The sequence below is a fragment of the Bactrocera dorsalis genome, chromosome 5, assembly GCF_023373825.1.
Source record: "Bactrocera dorsalis isolate Fly_Bdor chromosome 5, ASM2337382v1, whole genome shotgun sequence".
Classification (NCBI taxonomy): domain Eukaryota; kingdom Metazoa; phylum Arthropoda; class Insecta; order Diptera; family Tephritidae; genus Bactrocera; species Bactrocera dorsalis.
In genome coordinates this window covers 69,773,537-69,799,086 of record NC_064307.1, presented here as the reverse complement: position 1 = coordinate 69,799,086, position 25,550 = coordinate 69,773,537, and the positions used below count along the sequence as shown (strand labels likewise).

Below are 25,550 nucleotides of genomic sequence, written 5' to 3'. Positions count from 1 at the left end.
CTGATTGGCTTTGTTGTCTTAAGTGATTAGCATAAAATCAGCTTCGCACACGCTTGGACACCTTTATTGTTGAACAAACATATACTGACTCGTATATCCTTTATAATGTCCTTTGCTGGTGATTAAATTCATAAGTTAAATCCACTGTACTCGATTGTAATGCACGAATGGTTGCTTGGAAATAGATAAGCTGGAGAAATGTGGTGATTAGTTGGCAAAAACTAATAGATTTTCGAGCTAATTCCTATTAGGATTGGAAGTTTAGGTTCGAGCTTCGATATTAACTCTTGTTGAATGAGGGATCCAGAAAGCTTCCTTTATCTTCTTTACTGGCGTAGATAACGCTTACTCTGTTAATCGTTTCTTCTTTTGCAATACGAAGCCAGGTCCTTCTCCACCTGGTCTTTCCAACGGAGTGGAGGTCTTTCTCCTCCTCTGCTTCCCTCGGCGGGTAATGCGTAGAATAATCCCAGAGCTGGGCACTTAGGGCATTCTTAGGTTCATTGAGTTTCCGGATAATAACAAATTTAAGTCTGAGGTCCATTCAGCTCGCGGATGGGAAACAAATTTAAGTCTTCTCCGGCAACTCAGTAGAAGTTTTTGTTCTGTCCACCATCAACACTATCCCAACTTTGTGAAAAGCACTGAGGTACTTGTGTTCCAAGACTTGAGCCTTGGAAATATGGTTATATATGTAATCAAGCAAAGCATAAATGTGATGAGAATTCCAAAGCTGAGAGCTACATGAATGAAATTGTGTAGAAATGCTTTTGTTTCTCGCTTAAATATTAGCTGATTTGCATAATTTAAATTTAGAATGCCTAATGTGGGTCTATCTCAATAATCATCACACTGGAACCCTTATTGCATTTACCATATATTGATTGTGATTACAATATAGAAATATTTTTTAACTCTCTGGCATACAAAGTCACGAACTTCACTTTCATTTACACAACAAATTTTTCGCTCTTTTTCTACACCTCAAATTGAAAATCCAACCATTTGTTCTTCGGCATGTCGCTTGTTAGAGCCATTGATTGCGGCCACCAACACAGCTCGCATCTCGTCCCGTACGCTTCAACATATCCAGCCATACGTTAACGGCGCTACAAAGTGTGCTTAATTCCCAATTCATATGCAAATTTATTTTATCGCTATTCCAACATCATCGTCATCGTCATCGTCAACACCAATGCCGGCGCGCCTGTACAGCCACCGTCATCTCGGCCGTCAATGGTCCTCAGCCATTGTCAGTCAAGCAGCGGACAAGCTGCGTCAGCCACAGCCTCAGCTACAGCGTGCGCTTTCTTCACATTGTATTCGTTATACTTTGGATTTTCCACATTTCTGTTATTCCTGGCGTTGTGTCAAACCCCCACGCTGTGTAGCCACCGTCTTGTCCGCCATGTCCGTGTCATTCATTATGGCTTGTAAATGCGCATTTCATTGACGCTTTACCCCAACATTTTACGCTCGTAAGTGTTCGACCATTTCCTGCTTGCATGAATTTTCCGTTCATTTGCTCGTTTCGTTGTCGGTGTTTTTGGTTTTTTTTTTCGCTTTATGGCTTTTATACTTGCTGCCAACTCGCACCTAGCGCATTCGTAGTGCTACCGTGTTCACACCGAAAATTCGACCACAACGTGCTAAGGCGCGCGCCCACAAATTGTTCGGTCAGCTCGTGTACGCCCGCAACTACTCGTATATCTGTTTGGCTATTCAAATAGTACAGCACGCTGGCAAAACACTGCTGCGCTTCTTCACAAACTATGCGAAACTTCAGTGCCCAGTCCTATTGGTTTCCTACTTCGCCAGCTACCTCCACGTGCAGTGCCAATTGCAGGCGCTCGTTGAGCGGCTCTTACCAGTCATTTTGCGGTTTGACTTTTGCTAATCCGTTACACTTTGGAATTTATAGCTTTTGTTCTCGCACCACCGCAAGTCTTATGCGCCCGTCACTCGTGCTCCGTTTTAGTTTGTAAGCCCAGCGTTGCAATCGTTTGTTAGTTTTGCGCCATTTCTGCTTTTTATTTGCTGCTGTTGCACGCGCGAGAATTCCAAATGTTGACTTTTTCTCCTACTATTTGCTGTTTTCCTCCGTTGCATTTGTTTAACTTTTCTTATTGTTCTTTCTGTTCCCGCTCTTCTGTTCTTATTTTTGTTATTTTTCACGTGCTGTTGGACTTTTGAATTTTCATTTGCTTCTCATTGCAGCTCCGCCTGGTTTTTGTATCCTGTGCGAGTTTTGCCCAATTTGTATGCAACAAATGCAAAGTCTATAAAATGTATAATAAAAATAGAAACTTTCGAGTTTTAGTAAAATAGAAAGTTCATAGGATTTTCATGAGTGCGAATATTGCGGTCATTCAGTGGCTCATGCCACTTTCCGGCCAGTTTTCGTGTCGTGTTAGTTATGAGGGTTCACACTGTTGTTAAATTAGAGCGGAACTGAAAGGGAATTGAATGTTGCTGAAATTATTTTCAATACTGTGGAATTAGAAAGTTTTTGGCAAGTTGTGACATGTTTTTTTTCAGACAGTTGTATCTTTTAAATTTTAAATATTTAAATTCTTTAAGCAGAATATTCAGAGTTACTCGATAGTTTAGTATTTGAAGGCAGCATGAAATATTTTATTTCTAGAATTCCAGACTCTTATTGATTTGATTTGATTGATAAACAAGGAATGCACCGCGACCTTAAGTCTATTGTGCTCTCAGAATACAAATAACCTGCTTAGATTACTTTTCGAAGGTAGGAAAAATGCAAGATGCACCTAGAAGAGTTTATTTGCTTTTTTCGACTATTTGAGATTCAATTTCTTGGTGTTAATAGTTCAAAAGAACCTGCACTGGACTGGTTACTTTTAATTCCTCACATTTTTTCGATTATTTACCTCAGCGAGCACAATACACTTCCATCCACGGGTTTTCCAATCCTCGAAACAGTTGTTAAAGTCAATTTCCGAAATAGCCTTCAATGCGCGTAGCGATTCACGCTTAGTGTCTTCAATTGACTCAAAACATTTTTCCCGGAGCGCTCGGTTGAGTTTGCTGAGTATCTAGCACGCCATTAGTCGACAATTTGGTGAGAAACTCAACAAGAATCAATGTAGTATGCCATTCTTTTTACGAACAGCTCGCGCAAAGGACGCATAACACTCAAATAGTATTTTTTGTTGATAGTTTGGCCGGTCGGAAGGAATTCGGAGAGCCCCAAGACCTCGATAATCGAAGAAAACTGTCAACATAACTCTGATTTTTGACATGTTTTGACGTGGTTTTTTCGGCTTCAGCTCACCTCTGACACGATATTCGGCCGATTAGTCGTTTGTTTCCGAGTGGTAAGCATAGATCCATGACTCGTCGCTAGTAATAAAACGTTTCAAGGCATCGCGGTAGTCAGAAGGCATTGTTTCGCAGACGTTAACGTGACGTTGTTTTTGGAAAAAAGTCAGTATTTTGGAACCAGTCGTGCTTTCACTCTCCTTTGGTCCAAATGACCTTTCAAAGTGGTTTTCAATGATCCTTTCTATATTCCAAAGATTTCAGTTAGATCTCTGACTGTTAAGCGTCGATCTTAAGCACCAATTCCTTTATTTTATTGACGTGTTTGTCATCAGTTGCAGTTGACGGCCGTCAAGGAAGTGGTTTGTCGTCCACGCGTTCTCGACCCTCTTTGAATAATTCGTACCAAACAAAAACACTTGCTCGCGACAAACAATTGTCACCGTGATCTTTTCCAACATTCTGAACGTTTCGACAGAATTTGATTCCGCAAACAAAATTTAATGGAACTTCTTTGTTGAATAATAAACACAACTGATTATTTTGATGTGACATTTGGCACATGCTGATAGTCATACCAACCGAGAAAGTGAATATTTCTTTTTGGAAGTAATGCGAGGCCATATATTCCATTTATTCAGAAGTGTGTTAGTAGTTGTTCTTTCTGATAAGCTGGCGATACATACTTAGGCATCTTCGGTAGCCATTTATAAAGCTATGGTGAATGGCTTGAGATCTGACGTGCGTTTCCCGAGTAAGGAAGAAATATTATTACTGTATTTTCATTTTCATTTTCGTGTTTCTATTTCTATGTTTCTAATTCTACAGATATTAATTTTTTAGGCTTTAAAAGTACTAAGTATCCTTTTAAATTCAGTTTCACTTTAATCCACATATGACGCACACATAGCAAAAAAGAATCCACCTACAATATTTATTATTGAAGAAATGTCAGACATTCAAAGGATTTCTTCACATCAAATTCAAATAATTACAAAACTTCTGCCGACGAATACCAAAAGACGCCGGCAAAAGGCAAAATGTGGCATGCCACTAGTTGTAGGGGATATTTGCCACTAACAAGAAAGTTTGAACGCGACGCGACACACAGCCACAACTACAGCGAAAGTTACGGAAAGGTGGGAGAGTGTGAGAGAAAAGTTTTACGCAAACTTATAAAATTCATTTAAGCATTTAACGGCAGTTAGCAGGCTATGAAAGCTTATTGCAAGCACAGTAAACACATATCGCACATATTACACACGTCTGACGCCTAAAAGTATGTAAGCGAATTGATATTGGTTGTGCGTCTAAAAGCAGCGTACGTCTTAAACGAAACTGAAGTCGAAAGTGTACGCTTTTGAGACGGTAAAGCAATAATAGGAAACAAATAATGTTGAAAAGCAACATATTGAAATCTGATTAAAAATGCGCACACAATAACAACCAAAAAAAGAGTTAAAAATTATGCTCCAACGAAACTTAAGACAGTTACAATAATACTTACGGAAAACTTGAGCGTGATTTAGATGCAAGTTTTTTGGCGTTGAAGGGTGGCCAAACACTTTCGAATTTTTTTTTGTATTAATTTTTTATTTTCTCATTGCAAACAACATAAATAAATATCAGCAATGTTGCACGCTTTAGCGCAACTTATCAAATTTCAAACACTTCAGCCGTTGCATTTACCGATTTAAGTAAAAACCGTAAAACTTTCGGCATGTTCAACTCAAAAGCTCAAATTTAGACAAATTTTCTGCTGCCTCAGCGGCGTGGAAGTTTACGTCGCCGGCGTCAACACCAACACCGTCAGCAATCACGAAAAAGGTTCGAAAAAATCAAGCGCACTATAGCCAGCAGCAACAAAAGTACAAAAAATAAAAACAACAAAACTGCACACAACAACAGCAGCCACAGCAAATGCAGCTTGGCTGAAGCCCTACCGCTTGCTTATGCATCCTTTTATACATGCTTTGGCTAAACTTTTCCGGCCCACACCCACGCCATGTCACGCTGGCAACGCTGCGGGCTTTAGGCCTCACTGTCTGTGCTCGTTGTTAGCGCGGCGCTGCTCAGCATTTCCGCTTATCCACTTGCAGGCTGCTTTACCGTGCACTTGGCGGGCAGGAGACTGCCAGTTGCGCTGCTGCACGAAGTTCAGAACTCTAGCGGAGCGTGAAAATGCGCTTTTGCTTTGACGGTCGCACAAACACAGGCACGCTTGGCTTTTCCAGTTGTTTTGTCTTGTGGCGCCTGCCATCATTTTTGCACGCGCACCATTTCTGTGTATATGTCGGCCGCTATTTTTATATATGCCCCATTGCTGTAATGCTTTACTTAGCGACGCATTCAATTTATTAAAGTTGATTTTAATGTTGTGCAAAGTTTGCCGCATTTAGAATATTCATATGTTGTATTAGTTGAAGTGACTGATATCTAATATTTATTTTCGCCACGCAGTCAGAGGCTTTCAAGTGTTTGTAGAATGGAAAGATATGTGGAGAGAAAGTTCTGTGCTTGGTCAAGTTTTCGGCAGCACATTTTCATTAGTTTGATCAAGATGGTCTTCCTATATGTCTATTTTAGGACTTTATCCTATAATTTTTGATCTATGTAGTAACAAACGTTCAAAAAAGACCCGGAACGCCAAGAAATCAACCGATTTTCTTTCTCTGTACTTAGTAAAGTTACCTTAGGTATTGAAACGAATATATGAATGCAAAGCATCCTGCTTAAATCACATAAGTATGAAGAATTGTCTATCGCGAAATGAGTCACGGCATGAATTTACTCTCTTCTTTGCGTGTCCAGCGAACTCCACTCATCTAACACTCCTCTCCCTATGGTCCGATCCCGTCGAACCAGTACGTTTCCTAGGTCTATTGTTATCATCCAATCGTTACATGCGATCTAATAGGGTCCATAAGGATCCATGAAGCCTAGAATTTTTCGGCCGAAAGATTTTCTGTAAGATAAAATGGTATCTATGAGGGTATCTAAGAGTCAAAGAGGTCTAGATTACTATGGCAAATGAATTATGCATATCGCAGTGCAGAGAAAATGTAGTAAAATCGGAAAGAATACTGCCAGGGTAGACTAGCAGGCATACTTGAATTGTTGTTCAGATATTGTTTTTCTCTCTTTACGTTGATTTTTTTAACTTACAGTTTTATAAAATTCACGGTTTAGGCGATACTTATTGTCTCTTTCTTTGTATATTACCATTAAGATTTCAATAAGATCAGTAATCGTGTATTCCAGGCTCCGTCTTTAACGTTTTTCACGGTCGCTAATCAGTCAAGTTCTAGATAAAGCATAGGAGGTGACATTCCATCTCAACTTGATCCGTTTGTCAGCATACGATTGTAAATCCCAGGGTATTGTGAAGCATGTTTTGTTTTGTGAAGGCTGGACAGAAGCATAGGAGGTATTTATAAATACTCCTTAGGCATTCTATATCACCCTAGTCCATCTCTCAATTCCTGATTTTAAATCCCAGAGCCCTTTCAAGTATCCTAAGTTTCTTTTTCGGCGGTTATCGCCGTCGTTAATAAGTCAAGTTCTAGATAAATCTGGACTGAAGCTAGGAGGTGTTTCTGAATATTCTTAGGACATACCATCACACCCTGGTTCGTCTGTCAGCTCGTGGTTGTAAATCACAGAGTCCTGTGAAGCTGCTTAAGTTCCATCTTCAATGACTAGATAAGGCTAAACAGAAGCATAAGAGGTGTTCCTCACGTTCTTAAAGCATTCTATCTCAGCCTCATCCATCTGTTAGCCTTTTCCGCTTCTTAGCGTTCCCTTTATGCTGTACACAGTCCAATGGTTTTCTGTATGAAATTTTTCTGACAGCGAACCTTCGGTTTAATGTACCGTCTTAAATATCTTTTAGCTGCCCAGTTCAAGGTGTAAATTAGATATCAAGTTGTTCTTAAAGTCCGAAAACTGACTTTGATGTTCTGTTTGACTCGTATTTCAGCTCAATTTAAACTAACTAAGATCCAGTAAGGCTATGTATGGCGTAACGGCCGGCCAATATAACTTAACCTAGCCTAATCTCTCAAGTTCTCTAAAAAATCCTTAACATTTTTCTATAAAAAGTATGCTGACTTTGGTCATCAAGTTTCTGTACTTCTGAGCTTATTTATTAGCAGAAACTCCACCAAAAAACTTAAAAATATATTAAGTTTGCTCGATAGCCGTAAAAATATAAAAATCTCTATCCTAAATTGCTGCGAGTATCTACGATTTGCTAAATTGCCAACGCTATTATTCTACGTTTAGCCAAATGCTCTCCTTCGCTCCCAACGCTCTCCTCGCTACATAAATTCTATGAATTTGGCGCAACCATTTATCTGTTGTTGCACATTTTTAGCACTTAATAAATCCAGTAAGACATTTGCCAATACTTATTGCAACGAACGGAGGAGACATGCTGGCAGCCAGTGTATCAAGTAATATCCTCCCAAAAGGATAACCACAATATGAACATATTTTTCAGAGATTTTCGCAATTCTTTCGCAATTGTGCAAATAAGCGCGTTGCCAGTGGTTTCTAGCGCATACAAAGCTTACCGTTCACCCTTCACCACTTACACAGCACTATTTAAGTGCCATTGTATGCAAGTTGTTTTTGTCCTTTTGCTTGCTGCCTCGCTTGCCGCAAAATTTGCTCGGCGCTGAATGAAATGAAGAGCAAGCGATTTTCGTTATTTGCTACTTCTTGGCGACTCCGTTGACAATACAACGTACCATTTGACAATATTCTTTGTTGTTGTGCTGCGCTGTTGTTGTTGCTGGCATCATTGAAAACTCATCCATATCAATTTTTCAATTGCTCGCACGCCAAAAAGGAAACAATTTTTGAGAATATTTTTCCCTTCAAGAAACTTCGAGCGCCAAAAAAAAAGAAAGAATATCAGTGGAATTGTAATAAAATAAGTAAAATAGTAAAAAGAAATGCATAAGAAGAATTGAAATAATGGTAGCATACCGCAATGTTAACGCTGCGTGGGCGTTTATACTCAAAATCAAGCAGTTTGAAACGCAAGAAATTACAGCTGTGTGGTAGTGTAAATCGCGGTTCTACGCCAAAGGGGTGGGGTGCATTGAAGTGTGTTTAAGGCATTGCTAAAGATTGCTAAAGCTGTTCGGCGCGCTGTAAATATGCCGCGACTGCGACTGGTACCGCAGGCTAACTGGCTGACTGGTGGCTTGGTTGCTTGGCTGAGTGATGTGCCGCCGCCGCTGTGCGGGGGCGAGCGGTGAGTAAGTGGTGGTGGCGTTAAGCTGACGGAAATGTGTATTTATGCATAGATCAAAGATCAGAATGAATATTTTATTTGATTTTACAAGAAAAGTATTTTAGCAATGAAATTGTAAGGATAATCGTATGTCCTTAGAGATTTTTGATTTCCTACAACGGCAGGCGAATGAATGCGTGCAGTCGCGTCCGGAGCTGGCTGGTAGGAAATTTTACTTATTACCATTCACATTGAAACCAAGTCTGAGGTTCGGTTAATAAATGGTTATATATTGGTTATAAAATGGTTATATATTAGTTATATATTGGTTATATATTTGTTATATATTGGTTATATCTGACAAGGGAAGCTGAAAATTTATTATGATGTGAAGTAGTGAATCGGAAGCAATAAAAAACTCAGTTTCGATTCGTTATTTTGCATTTTAGGTGACGAATTGTAGGGTCACTTAGGTGGTATAAAACTTGCTGTGTCAACTGTCATTTCCACGCCACAAAACACCACTAATCGTAAACTATAATTTGGTGCAGAGGATTGCAGTAGTGAGGGCCATCTGTGATTTGAAAATCTTTAAAAAGTGGGCGTGATTACACCCTCTAATAGGTTAAAGGTATATATCTTCCAAACAACTCATATTAAACCAAACAAGCTCGCTCAAAATAAATCTTTTTAGGATCTTCTTCGGTAGCGTGAAACCTATGAATTTCCATATAGCAAGGCAACAGGGAAATAATAGAGCATCTCCTATGCACTTTTCCCGCATTGGCAAGACTACGCTGTAAGCATCTGGGGTTCCCACGGTATGATATATTGGAGGAGGTATCGGTAGTAAGACAGCAGAGTCTGTTAAAATTCGCATCTAATGTAAGAATACTCCTTATGGATCTAGCAACTGAACTCCTCCTGATATCGCAAGGGACCAAAACTGGTCTATGTGTGACTTATTGGCCCACCAGATTAACCTACCCTAATCTTTATCGAAGATATCGGTCATACTATGAGACATATAGTTGATATTCGGAAAAAATTTTTTTCTGATAACACTATGTCAGTATGTCAAATATACGTAGAATCGGATCATCACTTCCCTTAGCCTTCTTGGTGTTAATATAAAGTTTTATTAATGCCTGAAAGTAAGTACCCGACTGCCTTCCGTACAAGTCGCAAGAGTATGAAATTTTCGGTTACACCCGAGCTTAGCCTTTCCTTGCGTGGTTATTAAATAAAATGCCTCTCCAAAAGGAAATAATAATAAAACGAGTTTTTTCTGACTCGCAAGTGGATATAACCGCATTACCGAGTACATTATCGTACACCAAAATTAATGTCAATTTCCTACAGGCATGTTTTCCAGCTTCAGTGTGCATCAATTTTACAAATAGAAAGTAGCAAAAAATTCCAATTGTATGTAAATATGATTTTTCCATATAGGTATCTCAGTTTCAGTTGTCAATCACCGCTGATCTGATGAGTTATTCGTATTAACAAGCTTTGCTCAAAGTACCCTTTCTGCAGTCTCCTTTTGCATGCGTCTTTGTGACAGCTGAATTAGCTGCAAGAATTTATAACTGTTTTTTATTCCTTCGATTTGCCTAAAACGCAGGTATTTTATTGTGCGGGAATTTCGATTATCATATTTCATACAATATTTACTTGGCTGAAGGGTAAAAGCTGTAAGAACGGTTCATGAATGCAAGTAAATTGAATAATATGAGAAATACGCTGCTAAGCTTAGAGCTACTGGTTTTTAAAGCTTGTTGCCAGATGGTGGGAGCTCTTAAATACTTAAAGGACTAAGACATTAATCAAAAAAGTATGAAATGTGGGTAAGAAAGCGCGGCTCACGAGAAAGTCGGGTCTACTTAACCGGAACGGTCACGAATTTTATATGCGATCAAGGACTGTTAACTTCACAGAATTCTGCCACTGCAACAACAACAGAAAGACATATATTTTCAGAGATTGCGTATAAGAGACCTTTATGCTTCTCCAAAAGCTGTTCTGAAGATGCATTAATAATATGGGTGGTTATGAAAATTGTTGACATTACCATGAAATTGAGTTAGAAGTATAAAAAAATTGTTGATCTCATCACTCTCATTATAAGGGAGCTGAAATTTGCAATCTACAATCTTTTTTAAATCATTATTGCAGTCTTCTACAACTCAGTTCATTGCCCACCGCTAAGATCAATCCCCGTCAGAGCTATGTAAATGTAATATTTTTTTTATATTATAATAGCCTTTAATAGCTCCGAAATAAGCGAATAACAATAACACACTCTCATATTGCATTGAAGTGACTTTCTCATAGCGGCATCAGCACAATTATCGTAATTAGAGATGCACATCACATCATGTGGGCTTCTTTTGAATTACGATCGGCAGACTGACATAGTGACAATGAGCGAAAAATTGCCGTAAGATGAGTCATCAACAAAAAGATAAAATAATTAAAAAAAAAAAAATAGAAAAATAAAAATTAAGTCAAATTAGCATAATGAGTTCAGTTGCAAAATATCGGTTACAATACCAGTTACAATATCGGTTAAACGGTTCTACCTAAAATTTTGTTTTGCTTTAAGCAATTATTTACACTGGTCAAAGTTACAGTTTTCTTCAAAGCCTGTTTTGATGGCGAAAAATAAATTGATAACAATACATAAAAACCTATTTTTTATCAGTCCGGTTCATTTTTGATCACATGGTATATATATATTTAAAGTTAAGGTATACATATACACAAACTTAATTTCCATAAATTACATTACTGTATGCGAAGCTCCAACGGCTTTATTGAATTTGTGCCAATGCAACGCTTCAATTTCCAGTCAAAAGCCATTTCGACTTCTTTATTTTGACAGAAAGCAAGCAAACATTAATACATATTTACACATTTAAACGTTTGCCATAATTGAATGAGTGTTAAAAAAATGAAATTATAGCAAAAAATGCATGCCGATTGAATTCAATTATTGTGCAAAGACCGCCGCCACAGCTGCGCAGTCAGCAGTGAAATGGCAATGGTGCGAATTCAATAATTGATGTCACACTTTTGGAACCATAAAATCATCAGCGTAAAATAGGTGGCAAAACCAATGCCGACATGTAAGTCGATTGCGCGTCGTTTATGCTTTCTTTTTTCGAATTAAAAAAGTATATATTTGAATTAAAAAAATATATATTTGATGCGCAAACAATTATTGGCAGTTGTCAGGTGTGAATTGGGCAAATAAATGCAAATGATGTGAGAAAAAACGCTTTTGTACTCCCTTTCGTTGCATTAAATTTCCATTTTTTGCGGTTAAGTCTCGGTATAGTCTGGAATACGAAATTTTGTGGAACTTTTCTTGTGTAAATTTGGGGATTTCAATGGCTTTGATTATGAATTCTAAGCAACACGTGGTCTGTGAAGTTATACGAAACCTCACTTGACCCTGTCAGACTGACTGTATATATTATTGTTGTACTGTATTTCAGTAATTGGGGTGTGTGTGTCGTTTATGAGTCTATTAAGGTCTTAATGATTTGCCATTAAAGTTCAAATGAGCTTCAGTGTAGACTTAATATATTTTTTAGTATATTATATATAAAGCTCGAATTAATATTATATGATTATATATTAGTAATAAGTATGTTCTAACAAACAGTGCTCGTAGATAATCTAGTGAAAGACGGTCAATTATGGCACATATTTTTACTGTCATTTTTAGCTCTTTGTTATATAAAATAATTGAATAAACCTGACGAGAACTTCAGCTGCGATAACTATTTGAATGAAATAATCGCTTATCTGGTGCTTCCATGCAAATTCTAATACACTTTTATAACATACCTTCAAAAAATCGTGCTTAAGTCCGATGAACGTATTAATAATTATGTATTACCATTCACTTACCTGAAAGTAAAAAAGAAATATATGTAATTTAGAAAGTAGAAACTGTAAGATTTAGGTTTTGTTATTCTTCTTACGTATATGTTATCAACGCTGCTTTACACGACGCAGTGGCATGGCTAAACGGAGTCCTTATGCAGAAGAAATCGAGGACATAGACATCGAGGGGACCTTTAACAACGTGCGGCCGGAAGCAGTGGCTAAAATCCTGGAAAAGTTTGAGGTTGAATCTTACCCAAAGGACTTCATATAAAGAGAAGGCTTTCTAAAAGAAAATACTTCATTTGAAGTGCTTGAGCTTCGATTCCTCCTCAAACTTTCCAGGACTTTAGTCACTCAAAAATCTTCAGCCACCTCAAACTTTTGCTACAGAACGGTCGTTTCCAATCTGGTGATAAAGTGAAATACATACGTCTTGCTCGTGATAGAAAACTATCATGATGGCCAAATAATGAGGATTGAGGACTTAAGGCATCGGTTGCCTATTACTGTAGAGAAGCTATAATAAAAGGGCGGGGACTTTGCCAAATGGTAATGATTTGGCTCTTCAAAAACCATAGTCAAGCCAATAATGTTCTATTCGTCCAGTGAAGGGCGTCTAGGACCGCCACAAAACAAACGGGCTGAACAGCTGTTCAAGTGGGATCCCTATTAGGAACGACCTTTTAACATAACCTAACCTATGTATTCTTCAATTTAAAGCCGGCTATATATCAACTATATATCTATGGTAGAACGACGAACCTAACGAACCGACTGGCACCTGGCTCATGCTTAATCTAATCATAAAAGCCGGAGTAAGCTGAATAAATCCTCTCGGAAAGTATAACGTCCAAACATTGGAACCGATAACTATTCTCTAGACGCGTTTATTGTAAAACTCGTGAAGCTCGAAGCTATACTGATGGGTCAGGAAGTAAATCAATCAGCAGCATGGTAGGATGCTTCCAACAAAATTAAGATAATTCTGTCATTCAGATAGACATTTTGCATTTATTCGTCTCTTGGGGACTTAAGATCACTCAAAATCTAGGATGAACCCAAATTTTTTACAATTTTGTAAAATATTCCTTAAATTTTTTCATTGGTAAATGAGACACCGAAAAACTTAGGTTTAACTCAAATTCTTAAAAATGTTGAAAAATCAAATTAAAATTAAATTCCAAATTTTGTGTTAATAAAATTTAAAGAAAAATTTTGTAGTTGTTGGAAAATAATTTCGTTTTTAATTTTTTCTACCAAAAAAAATCAAATGTCCGCTTTAAAAAAGTACACGACAGCAACTAGCCAACGAAACCACCAACGAGACAACCGAGCTGTTGGAAAAGTTCATGAACGTCCGAAAATTCAGTGAGGCATGACATAACAAAATATGCGCATATCAGCATTTAGTACAGCGGATAGTCGCTGCTATGTTGTCAGCGTGACATATACTGGCATTGTTGTTGTACATATTTTGTCATATCGCTGCTATAAAAATTGCAGCAAAATTGACTGGAGAAATAGCAGGCGAACAGAGCAAAAATAATTCAACAAAAAATGGAAAAATTTTAAAAATAATGGTAGCAGTAGAAACAGGGGGACACGACCGGCTCGCTGCACGCCTAAGGTGGGTGAAAAGGGGTCTCGACAGACGACAGTGAGTTATAACAATGCCACAAATGCTTGGCAGCAGCAGCAAGCAAGTGTCCAACATAAACGCCACAACAAAGCAACGTTAATTGACGCGCCACAAAACACACACGCACAACAACACACACAGCCACACAAAAGCATACACAGACGTGGCAACAAATAGTATACTTTGCGGCTATGAACGCTGGGAAGGCAAGTGCTGGAGCAAAAAACTTTTGACTTCGAAAAAATATATCGCCAATATGCATATGAATGCTTAGTATGTGTATATGTGTGTGTGTAGGACATTTTGCACCGCCAGCCAACGAGAGTGATAGCGTTCGAGTGCCGATTCGTTTGCTATCGCTGGAGCATTTCATTTTGGGGCAAAGGACCCCAGAGAGTGACATGAAGTGTCTGATAGAGGTTTGTAGCCGTACACCAAGTGTTTGATATGACTGGAAGCTGGCTGGTTAACTTTTTACAGATAGCAGCAAATACTTGCAAAAAGAGAGAAAAAGAAGTCGGAGGGAAATTTGTAAAGTCCGCACGCTGTTTGAGTTTAAAAATTTAAATTTCAAGCTCTCTCACACAAACACACTCTCATATTTCTATTGAATGCGTTTTTACACCTTTATTATGTATTAACCCTATAAACCTTTGCAAGCAACAAACCGCCTACAAATTATACGCTTGTGTTGCTACTTGGTGGGTCGTCGTCCTGGCGGCATTTCGTTCGGACATTTGACGCACTGAATCAGGAGCGTGATTAATGGCCTTTAATTATGTCAAATGGGCGCACAAAAAACAGTCGACAATATGTGCAACAGCAACAACAATGCAAGAAAAACATCAAACACTGCAGTTAGCGGAGAAATGAGTGTGTGCAAAGTGAAAGGTGCGCTGTGAACGAGTGGAGAAAGAGAGCTTCACAAACTAGAATTTGTAGGTTATGTTCCATAAGCCTAAGTGCTTAGAAGTTGCTCAAAAAAACTTAATGAAAACTTGTTAGAATTTTAAAAACTAAAATTAGTGTTGAAAACATATATGTACATCATCAATTTTGCATAATTTTCTGAAAGGGTTGCCACGTACATATAAAATTTTTTTTTTAATTGCAAGAAATTCATAAAGTTATATACTTAGTGAAAACGATTAAATAATTAAAATAACAAAATTTTTCGGACAGGGTTGCCATCTCGAATATTTTTTAAAAATTGGAAAGAGTCTTATAAATGAAAATTATTAGTAGCAACGCTTAAGTACTTAAAATTATTTATTTTTCTGACAGCGTTGCCACCTAGATTGCTTTTATAAACTGAAAAAAATTTGGTAGAGATAAAGATAAATTATTTGTGAAAGCGCCTCAATAGTTAAAATTACATAATTTTCTGACAGTGTTGCCAACTCGAATATTTTATAAAATTTAAAAAAGTTTGGTAGAACTTTATAAAGGAAAATAATTAAAATTACATATTTTTCTGACAGTGTTGCCATCCAGAAAATTCTTATATTATTATTTCTAAAAATTGGTGGAATTTTATGAAAGAAAATTATTGGAGAAAACGTTTTAAAAAATCATTTTTTAAAATACTTTTTTGACAAGGTTGCCACTTATTTTACATAAAATTTTTCAAATTTGTGTTATGTTTTTTTTTTTTTAAATTAATACCCCAAATCAGTTTATTTATTATAAAATATCTATTGTTTCAAAATTGCGTACTCACATTTAGGGTTGCCATCTGAATGGTATTTAAAATAATAACTTAATCACATTAGATGTACTAAAACAGCCATCTAAACTTTACATTTTTCATAAAACTATACCAATTTAGTGATAAGGTTGCCAACTCTACATTTACATGTTTGAAAAAATAATATTTTATGAATAAACAAATTTTGATTTTCAAAAAATACAAAATATTTCTAAATTTATTAAAATACATTTTTTCCAACGATAGGAAAAAATATTTTAGAATAAAATATCGAAATATGGTTGCCACTTTTTTCTGATAAGGTTGCCAACTCCACATTAACAAGTTTGAAATAAAAATCTTCTATAAATAAAATAAAATGTTGATATTTAAAAAAACTATTTCGAAATAGTGTTGCCACTCTTTTGTGATAAGATTTGCAATTTCAAAATTAATTAAAAAAATTTTGATTTTCAAAAAAAAAATATTTCTCGATTTATTAAAATTTTCTTTTTTCAAACGATAGTAAAACAAAACATTTTAAAACTTAAATATTTCGAAATAGGGTTGCCACCTATTCAATTTAAAATATAAAAATATTTAGTTAGGAATTGAATTATTAAGTTCGATATTTTAAATATTGTGGATCTAGCTAACATATTTTTTTCGAAGTAATATTTGATAATGTGGTTCAGAGACTTACTGTTGGCTCAAAAGGAACTATATTATTGATATAAGGAATGCTAATAATGTAATGAGAGAGCGTTAATCCTTGTTTATAAATTCTCAAACTTTACCAATCTGTATATAGTATGATATGACAACTAGGGAGCTAAAGCTAATTGCTTGCTTGGTGAAATTGGATATCATTTGCCTAGTAAGCATTCTTGTACTCATAAAGCCTTTATCCCTGTTCGCTAACTCTTCAATGGGGTACAACGATTGGCATTAAAAAATTGACACCGTTAGGGTGAAAATGTCAACGTGACAGTTGGTCAAACGTAACAGCAGGTAGAAAAATATAAATGTGCGAATATTTACATACCCTGTAGGAAAAATTCAGCTTATAAGGGAAAACTCAAATGACATAATACAAAGTATAGCAAATTATTTGTTGAAAAGAAGGAACCAAATAATATTAAAGCATATTTAAAAACAAAATTGTTGCTAATACAGTTTCATCATTAGTTAATTTCACTTCGACTCGAATTTTTCCCAGCAGCTTCAACACTCAACAACTGCCAACAGAAAATGTGCGCAAATAAATTTCCAAAGCGCTCGACAACAACATTCGAAAAACGTTTTGTAACACGACACAGCGCAATTCAAATGAATGATCCTCACACTACGCGGCAAATACCGTTACGCTTGTTGTGTCGTTACGTGTACTCGATTTTTTCTCCATACGCCAGTGCGCGATGTGAATGTGATTGAGTGGGCGGGTAAGCATTTTGTAGTAACACGTGTCAGCCAACACACAGCACCCACTCACCCACTCGCTGATAAGGCCACTTGAACAATGAGCTGGGCGCTTACACATTTTTTTCGCTTTCGATTTTGCCCCTTTTCTGGTATTTGTCGGCAGCCGCCGCCGCTTGTCGTCAACGTAATGAAAGTGTCATAAATTATGCCACATTTGACGAAAGCGACATGCAATGTCCAACCATACAAAGCACACGCATGCCTGGATATATGTCGAAAGGGAGGTGGGCATGCCCGCGGCAAATATTCATGGTATTAAGTGACCAGTCCAGTTTTTGCCAATGCCTAGCGGTTAAATATGTGGGTGCAGAGGTTGCGACCACGCTTTGTTGCTGCACTAACGGCGCATTTTTTCCCTTTTTATTTTGTTCAAACAAATTACCGTTGATTGTGGCGATTTGGCACATAAACGATCACTTTAGGCGTTGATATGTTTGCATGCAGATATTTGCCAATTTACTTTTAAATTATGTCATTAATTGAAATTGTGCATAAATTACATACCGTTATGATAATTGCTTTCGCCAACAACCGCAATTAAGAAACGGTAAATATGGAAACAAGAAATTGTTACTTTAAAGCGAGGAAATTATGGGAATAAATAAGTTAGAGAGAACTGGATATGTTCCGGTTACGTAGCCCTGTTTCATGCGGGATCGTTTCAGGTTAGAGTTTGTAGGTATGATGGTCGAGATCTTAAATTGAAAACGTACAAAATACAGCTTGTGGAAGAATTGAAGCCGCTCGACCTTTCCAAGCGACATCGCTTCGCTCTATGGAGTGTGGAAAGGCTCCAAGATCTTTCGAGTCAAATTTTGTTCAGCGATGAGAACAATTTCTGGCTTAATGGGTATGTAAATAAACAAAATTGCCGCATTTGGGACGAAGAGCAACCTAAAGAGATTCAAGAGCTGCCTTTTCATTCCAAAAACATCGGTTTGGGGTGGATTGGGGCCCGGAGCGGTCCTTATTTCTTCAAAAATGATGCGAGTGAGAACGTAATCATCAATGGTGAAGATTGTGTTCTATTTGGTTTCAAAAAGACGGCGCCGTTTCCCATATATCACAACAATCAATGGATTTATTGAGAGGACACTTTGGAGAATAGATAATTACGCGTCTTGGGGCAATGGATTGGCCACCAAGATCGCGTGATATTACATCGCCAGACTTTTCCCTGTAGGGATATCTAAAGTCTAAAGTCTATGCAGACAATCCCGCTTTGATTCAGGTATTGGAGCATCACGCGTATCATTCGCCAGTCGAAATGCTCGAACAAGTCACCGAAAATTGGACTCAACGGATAGATAAACTGAGACGTAGCCGCGGCCAATATTTGAAAGAGATTGAAGATCATTCAAAAAATAGATGCTGAGGAATATTTTTTCGAATGATAGTAAACATTTCACATTAAATTTAAAATTTCTGTGTTTTTTCTTAAAAAAATAGGGAAGCTCAAAATGGATCATCCTTTATTGCTGCCGTTCAGGCGAGAGTAGTTGAAAACCGCTATTGTCGATTTCAAGACGTTCTCAAGAGTTGGGACTGTCCCAAATCACAACCTGGCGGATTTTGAAAAAGGATTTGAGCTTGCATCCGTATAAAATTGTTCTCACTCAAGAACTGAAGCTATTGGAGCACCGTGACCATTGTGAATTTGCTGTCAGTTATGTTCGTCAGAGTTTCGAAAATGATACCCAGTGGGATCTCGCACCTTCCAGCTTCTACTAACTTCTAATAATAAACAATCATCAAAGCACTTATTATTATTCCCGCATCTACATGCACTTTTTCAGTTACATACACACTTCTTTAAGGATTCCAACACGTCCGTTGAAAAATTCTCAACAAATGTGAAAACTTACATTCCAGTCATATAAAACATTATTAGAGTTGAATCACATACAGAAGTGAGTGAGTTCCTTAAGCCTATCATCATTATCAGCTTTGCACAATTGTCATAATTAATCGCGACTGGCAGACAGCGTGACACCACATACCAGAAAAAAAGCGAACCAAAAACTATTTTTTATAAAGTTGTAAGAAAAGCAAATAGCGAAATGAATGCGGAACGCGGAAAGCCGCATCAAGCCGCCATCGCACGCACTGCACACAATTTCACAGATGATGAACAATGTCGTCACGTGACAAGCGAACTACGTCGCATATGACGCGGCGCGGGTTCGACGGGGACGCGCAACAAAACACGATGACAGTTGCTTTGCATATTAAAGCGCGGCAATGACGTTGACAAGCGAGCGCAAAGGCGGCATTGCGGTTGACGCGCGGCCCAACAAATCCCCAAAACAGCCAGCGTTCGAGGACCGACGACAGGCAAGCGTGCAACCCGCCAGCCCACTTGGATGAGCCTACTTATACACATTTGCAAATAAATGATATTGCGCTGAGATCCGTCAACTATTTAATGACTACACAAGCGAATGTGACCAAGATTATCTGATGAAGATGAGCTTCGTGTGCTATTGACTACTTGGGAAAATAATTTTAAAATGTTTATAACTTTATGAAAAATATATTTATTGACTTTTATTTACATAAAATGTGCGCTTGCTAATTCATAATGTCCTTGCCCTCGCGATATTTCAGCTACGCTCCTCCTATTATCCCAAACTGAACATTTTCAGATTGTTGAAACCCTTCGATTTATCGATCTTTCCATAAAGCTTACCATCGAAGAGCACTTGCCCGTTGGCCTTCGATATCTTCATCGCTGCATAGAAGCTTGCTTCGGGCACATAACTGGGCAGCATCTCCTCATCGATGTGGTATTCGCGTAGCGTGTAAAGACCTTTCGTGATCGGACATTTCTTGATAAAGTTACCCTCTTTCAGTATATCTTCGTATATGATACGCAGTACGGAATCCATTGAATGTTGTTTAAGAAATTTACAAAAATTTACCGTACGATTGGCTAGCACTGTGTAGTTTCCCTCATCCAAATCCAAAGCAATAGCGTATTTAAGATACACATCGTCGAGCACTTCATTGACTTGTAAGGCAACTGAGAGGTATGTATCGCTGCTGCTGTTGTGGATCTGCAATTTGGCGTCTATCACATTGGAGTTATATGTGTAGGGGAAAGAGGTGAAGATGACTTTAAAAGAGCGCTGTAAGGAAAGCGTGATTAATGGGTATAAAAAGAGCATGCTTAAGACAGTTTATGTTAGGGTAAATGACCAATATTAACAAGGATCTCACTTGAACAGCTTATAACGACGGTCCGCTGTGATACCTAAGACTCTTGTAAAATTGAACATAAAGACCCTTATAAATCGACGAATCAATTTGGGTAAATTTGTTGAGGCGACCAATGCCAGTTTCGGCTATGTTTCCTGGTTCGTCAAAGATATGACTGCCAAGATGCTTCAACCTTAGTCTTGCAAAGGCCGGAAAATGCAGGTGGATGTTTCCACCTCACCTTCTTCTTTAAAACTTTGAATTTTTGACAGGATTTTTACCCTTACTAGCTCATCGACTCTACAGCTTAGCGTTTCCGATGCTTGATGCCATATCTTGAAGAATTATTCACTACTTGAGTAACTTTGAACACCCAGTTTGGAAGCTCAATGTTATTATTAGCGTTCAGTAAGTCCAGTGGATGGAGTCATGTGTAGAAGTTCACTTAAGTGAGGAAAGTTCTCAGAGCGCCATTCACTTGGGAATGGCCGGAAACGATTCGTTTACATATGGTTTAAGCAGCTCACGATTTCCGGACTTAGTTCGAATATCCTCTGGGTAGCCAAAAACCATCAGTTTGAAGGCGAGCTTAATTGGGAAGGCGAAACATTCCTCCCCAGGGTTATACGCTGGGCTTGGGACCCACTACGTCAAAGCAGCCCCAATGAAAGAAAGGAAATAGCCTTCGCTGCTGATGAAAAACTTCCTGACATGTTTCGAGAAAGGATCTTGTGTAATTCTTTTCTGATCTTTCAGATTCTCGGTAAACTTCAACAGTCCACCAGAGCTGCTTTGACTGAGTCCCTCAGTTTTAGAGATATCGCTTTGAAATAATGCACACGTCCGTTTCTCCACAAGCAGCTGCTCATTTGTCGGAATTGTCGTTATCGGACCACTATAGCATATAGCTGTCATACAAACTGAACGATAGGAATCAAGTGCTTGTATGGAAAACTTTTTTATTTGTTAAGATATCGTCATGAAATTTGGTTTGAGATATTGTCTAAGACAATGAAACAACATCTTAAGATATGGTTCAGATCGGAGCACTATAGCATATAATTGCCAAACAAGCTGAACGAGCAAATTCAAGTTCGTGTCTATAAACTTTTTATTTGTGATGGCAACTATTAAAAATTGTATTCTTTTGTCACTTATGTCGCCTCATTAGGTCAGTCAAACTGTGTAGATAAACTTAAACCGAATTTTACCATTTTTTATTATAGTTTTCACCAAATCATTTTAATTACAAACTTTCCGACCATTAAAATGTTTCATCATAATTAAATTGAGATGGCGAGTAAATTAATAAATGAATCCGAAAAAATAACCATAATGATGGCACAAAACTAACAACCAAACCCAACTTACCCATCCCCAGGCAATTGGTGTGCACACAACTACAACAATAGCAACAATTTGTAAAAAGTTGCGTGGAAAGGGCGCGTTCGCTGGCAGCTTCATAGCTCTGCAAAAGTTAACTGATGCAAATTTGGCGAAAAACTATAATTTTCTAGTGGCCACAAGGCAAACAAGAACACAAAAGTACATAAAAAAAATAAATAAAAAATACTAGAAACAAAAATAAATATAATAGCCATAAAAATATAAAAATAATGGTGCTGAAAATGCCGGAAACGGCAGATTTTCTAAAATAAAAAAATTAAAAATGCATAAAATTTGTTTATAATTGGTTTTAAATTATTATTTGTTTGACAATTTTAATTGTTATGTAGAATAAAACCATTTATGTACACATGTCTTTTATTATCCCATTTCAAATAAACATGATGCATGCCACGCAGCGCTCGAAAAATGTCGAAAAAACACCGCATCATTGCAATTTTCAAGCTTCACTGGAGCAGCAAATCTAAAATACAATCAAAAATCATTCAAAACGCCATTTGATTGGAAAATAAGCGCGACGGCACCTGTGCGAATCTGTGTGTGTATTAAAAAAAAATTTGAAAAATTGCTTCGATTTGGGCGTTACGCGTCAATGCTGGCGATGGCAGCCCAATGATAATGTTCGATTTTCGCAATTTAAAATTATAAAATTTTCCAACTATATTAAATGGCATTTTAATTTTGGTTATTTCGATAAATGCCCCATAGACCAAGCTATAAAATGTGGGTGTTTTGGCTTTTTGATGTCAAACGAGTTGAACAGGTTTAATCTTTAGCTCATAGAGTCCTCTGAGTTTACTAAAATGGCGCTTAGAATGAAAATATTTTGGTTGAATTTCGTCTTTGTGCTGTACTGCGGTTGGGCGGCAGCAGAGGTAAGTGTTTTCTAAAAAAAAAAAGAGATAGTTCTGAACATATTTTTGTATTTTTTTCACAGAAAGTTATGCGCCCCAGTTTTAAGGACGTCAAAGTTTGGAGTGATGAGAAGTATGTGACGCATAAACTAGCCTTCGACCCAAAGGATCCACATCTTAACTTTACGCTTAATGTTTTGAAGGTATTTATTTTTCAATAGTCTTTATCTGTGTCTTTTTAACTGTACTCTCAAACTTTAATTCTTACCCTAACTTTAACTCTAACTCTAACTCTAACTCTAACTTTAACTCCACCTCTAACTCTGACTTTAACTCTAACTCTAATAGTAACTTAACTCTAACTCTAAATTTAACTCTAGCTCCAACTTCGCCTTTAACTCTAATTTTTACTCTAACTCTAACTCCCAACATCTAGCTGTAACTCTACATCTATTTCCATTTCCTTTCTCTATCACAATGTAATTTTCGCTTTAATTTTTCTCTCCTTAGGAACTCCACGATGTTGATCTTCATACCCAGATTCGCATTGTTCAGAAAAAGGATCCCACATATTTCTTCACCACAAATTCGACAATGAATTTCTGTCGCATAATTAGTTGGCGTAATGCATCTCCGATCGGTGCACTTATACATACATATATGAAGGAATACGGAAATTTGATTGAAAAGTGTCCGATAGTGAAGGTAAGATTAAATATTTTTAATTCTTTAAGGGGTCTTTTTGGAGACTTTTAGTCGAAAGGGAATCTATATAAGGGGGTTTAAGGGATGTTTTGTACAATAATTTACGCTTCATGTATAGGAAAGTTTTATAAATTGTACCAAACTTAGGAGTTTTGTTGATTGCTGGATACGTTTTTTCGATGTATGCAAGTCCTTCCAGGAAACTTTCGTAGCTGTACTTCAAAATCTAATACGATAGAGTTTAATGGCTCATGTCGGAATGGGATACGATCCAGTCTCTTTTGGCATCATGCATTTTACTATAGTATTATACCCATGGAGCTTCCATGCGCTTAGCTGGTGCTGATAGACGACCACTTCTTGTACGAATGTGACGTCATTCTGAATTCCAGAATCAAGTGATCTACCGAATTACTTGAGCAAAGTTCATCTTGCCACAATTTTAGGAGCTCTTACTGGCCCAATAGGCATTCATGCGGTAAGGCTTAAAATCTGGTAGGATGTTGTAAGTAGGAGGGTGAGGTGGAAATAGCCAGTCACTTTCTTCTCCTTTGTCCAGGCTTTGCAAGACTGAGGCTGAAACATCTGGGCAGCCTTATCTACATTGAACTAGAAGACATACCCGAAACTGATATTAGCCGTCTTTCAAATCGCTTTGTGATTTTGTATGTGGCTTTTGATTTAGTTTTTAGGAGTTCATAGGTACAAAAACGGACCGGCGTTCTAAGTGAGATCACTTTTGTATTGACTTTTGAAACTAACCTAGGTGACTTTTTAAATCGCTTTGATCGTATTTGTCTAAGCAAAAGTATTCGAAAACCCGTTTTTTAAATGTATTTTCTATATCAAGCATTTTTTCAGATAAAAAAATTGTTAATTAGAGGAGAGTGGTAGTTGACTTGCGCTTTTGCTTTCTCTCTTTTTCTTCGTGAAATATATTTTTCAGGCTCACTATTCACTACATACACCCACTAAACGTTCACGTAAATTTCAGGGTGAATATTTCATACATAGATTCTGGTATCCCGAGGATGTGACCTTCGCCACCTTGCCCGAAGTCGATTTCGAAATTAATTTCTCCGCTTATCACGTGGACGCCAGCATGAATCGTGAAATGATCATCAACGATCACATCACCGGCGAAGGCACCGTGCACGATGTGAACAATGTGAAGCCGGGTCTCTTGGCGCTGTTGCCGAAAGTGGGTTAAAAGCGAAGTTGGATAAATGAAAGAAGCAAAAATTTTGGGCAATATACATATGTACATATAAGTACTTGGGTGTAGGCTAGGCTATAAAGTAGAAGCAGTATTTTTATGACTGCCAGTGGCAGATCATAAAGTTGAAAGTGCTTGTATAATTGCTGTGGTAATTTGGTCTTTAGCATTAAATCGTAAAATAAAAAATAATAATAAAAATAATAATAATCAAGTATGTGGCAACACCATAAAAATGCACATAAAAGTTAAAGAACAAAAATATTTCAATGGAATTTTGAGTTTTTCATAAATAAATTAAATTTGTGATTACTATGCAAGGGAAAGACGGGCTTATATAGCTACATTTTGTATGTAAGTATCTAATGTATAATTATATGTATGTTTGTATATATATTTACCCACAACAATATTTATATTTTGCGCTCAAATGTCGATTGAATTTTAACACGCCGGGTGTGGATTATGAGGTGTTTGCGAACAAGCATGAAATCGAAAAAAAATGTAAAAAAAATTTAAAAAAAATTAAAAAAAAAATCACAAAAAAAGTTATAAGCTGCATAATTTGGGCAAGCAACCCGGATCACCCTCTGCGCACGCTTAATTGCGAGCAAAAAGTATTCATCAATTCGATTGGCAGTTCATATTCACAGTAGCTCGACAAATCCTTCAACGGCGCGTTACCATAAATCACGAATGCTATAAGAATTCGTAGAAAACAACAACAAGATGAGCAAAATATTTGCTCATTGACATTTAAGGCATGAAGAAAGGCAACAACAGCGCTTAAGAGGGGTTGCGCATATTAGAAATTCGCAAGCTGTCGATATCGAGCTAAAGAAGCGCATATTAATGTCAGCAGCTGGCAGAGCTTGCAAAAAAAACGGTAGATACATATATTTATATATCTATAAAGCAAAAAAAAAAAATTCGAG

At 37.3% G+C, this 25,550-nt stretch overlaps 2 protein-coding genes across 2 annotated transcripts; one reads left to right on the top strand and one right to left on the bottom strand.

Moving 5' to 3' along the window:
• Positions 1–19,806: 19,806 nt before the first annotated feature.
• LOC105227221 (uncharacterized) lies at positions 19,807–21,981 on the bottom strand. Its single transcript, XM_011206463.3, has 2 exons — positions 21,805–21,981; positions 19,807–20,363 (listed from the first exon to the last, which is right to left on the bottom strand). The coding sequence occupies exons 1-2, from the start codon at positions 21,895–21,897 to the stop codon at positions 19,857–19,859; spliced, it is 600 nt and encodes a 199-aa protein (XP_011204765.2). The 5' UTR covers positions 21,898–21,981; the 3' UTR covers positions 19,807–19,856.
• A 594-nt stretch (positions 21,982–22,575) lies between these two features.
• LOC105227218 (uncharacterized) lies at positions 22,576–24,953 on the top strand. The gene is made up of 4 exons (XM_011206460.4): positions 22,576–22,715; positions 22,778–22,897; positions 23,205–23,399; positions 24,394–24,953. Exons 1-4 carry the CDS (start codon positions 22,644–22,646, stop codon positions 24,607–24,609), a joined length of 603 nt encoding a protein of 200 aa, XP_011204762.2. The 5' UTR covers positions 22,576–22,643; the 3' UTR covers positions 24,610–24,953.
• The last annotated feature ends 597 nt before the right edge of the window (positions 24,954–25,550 follow it).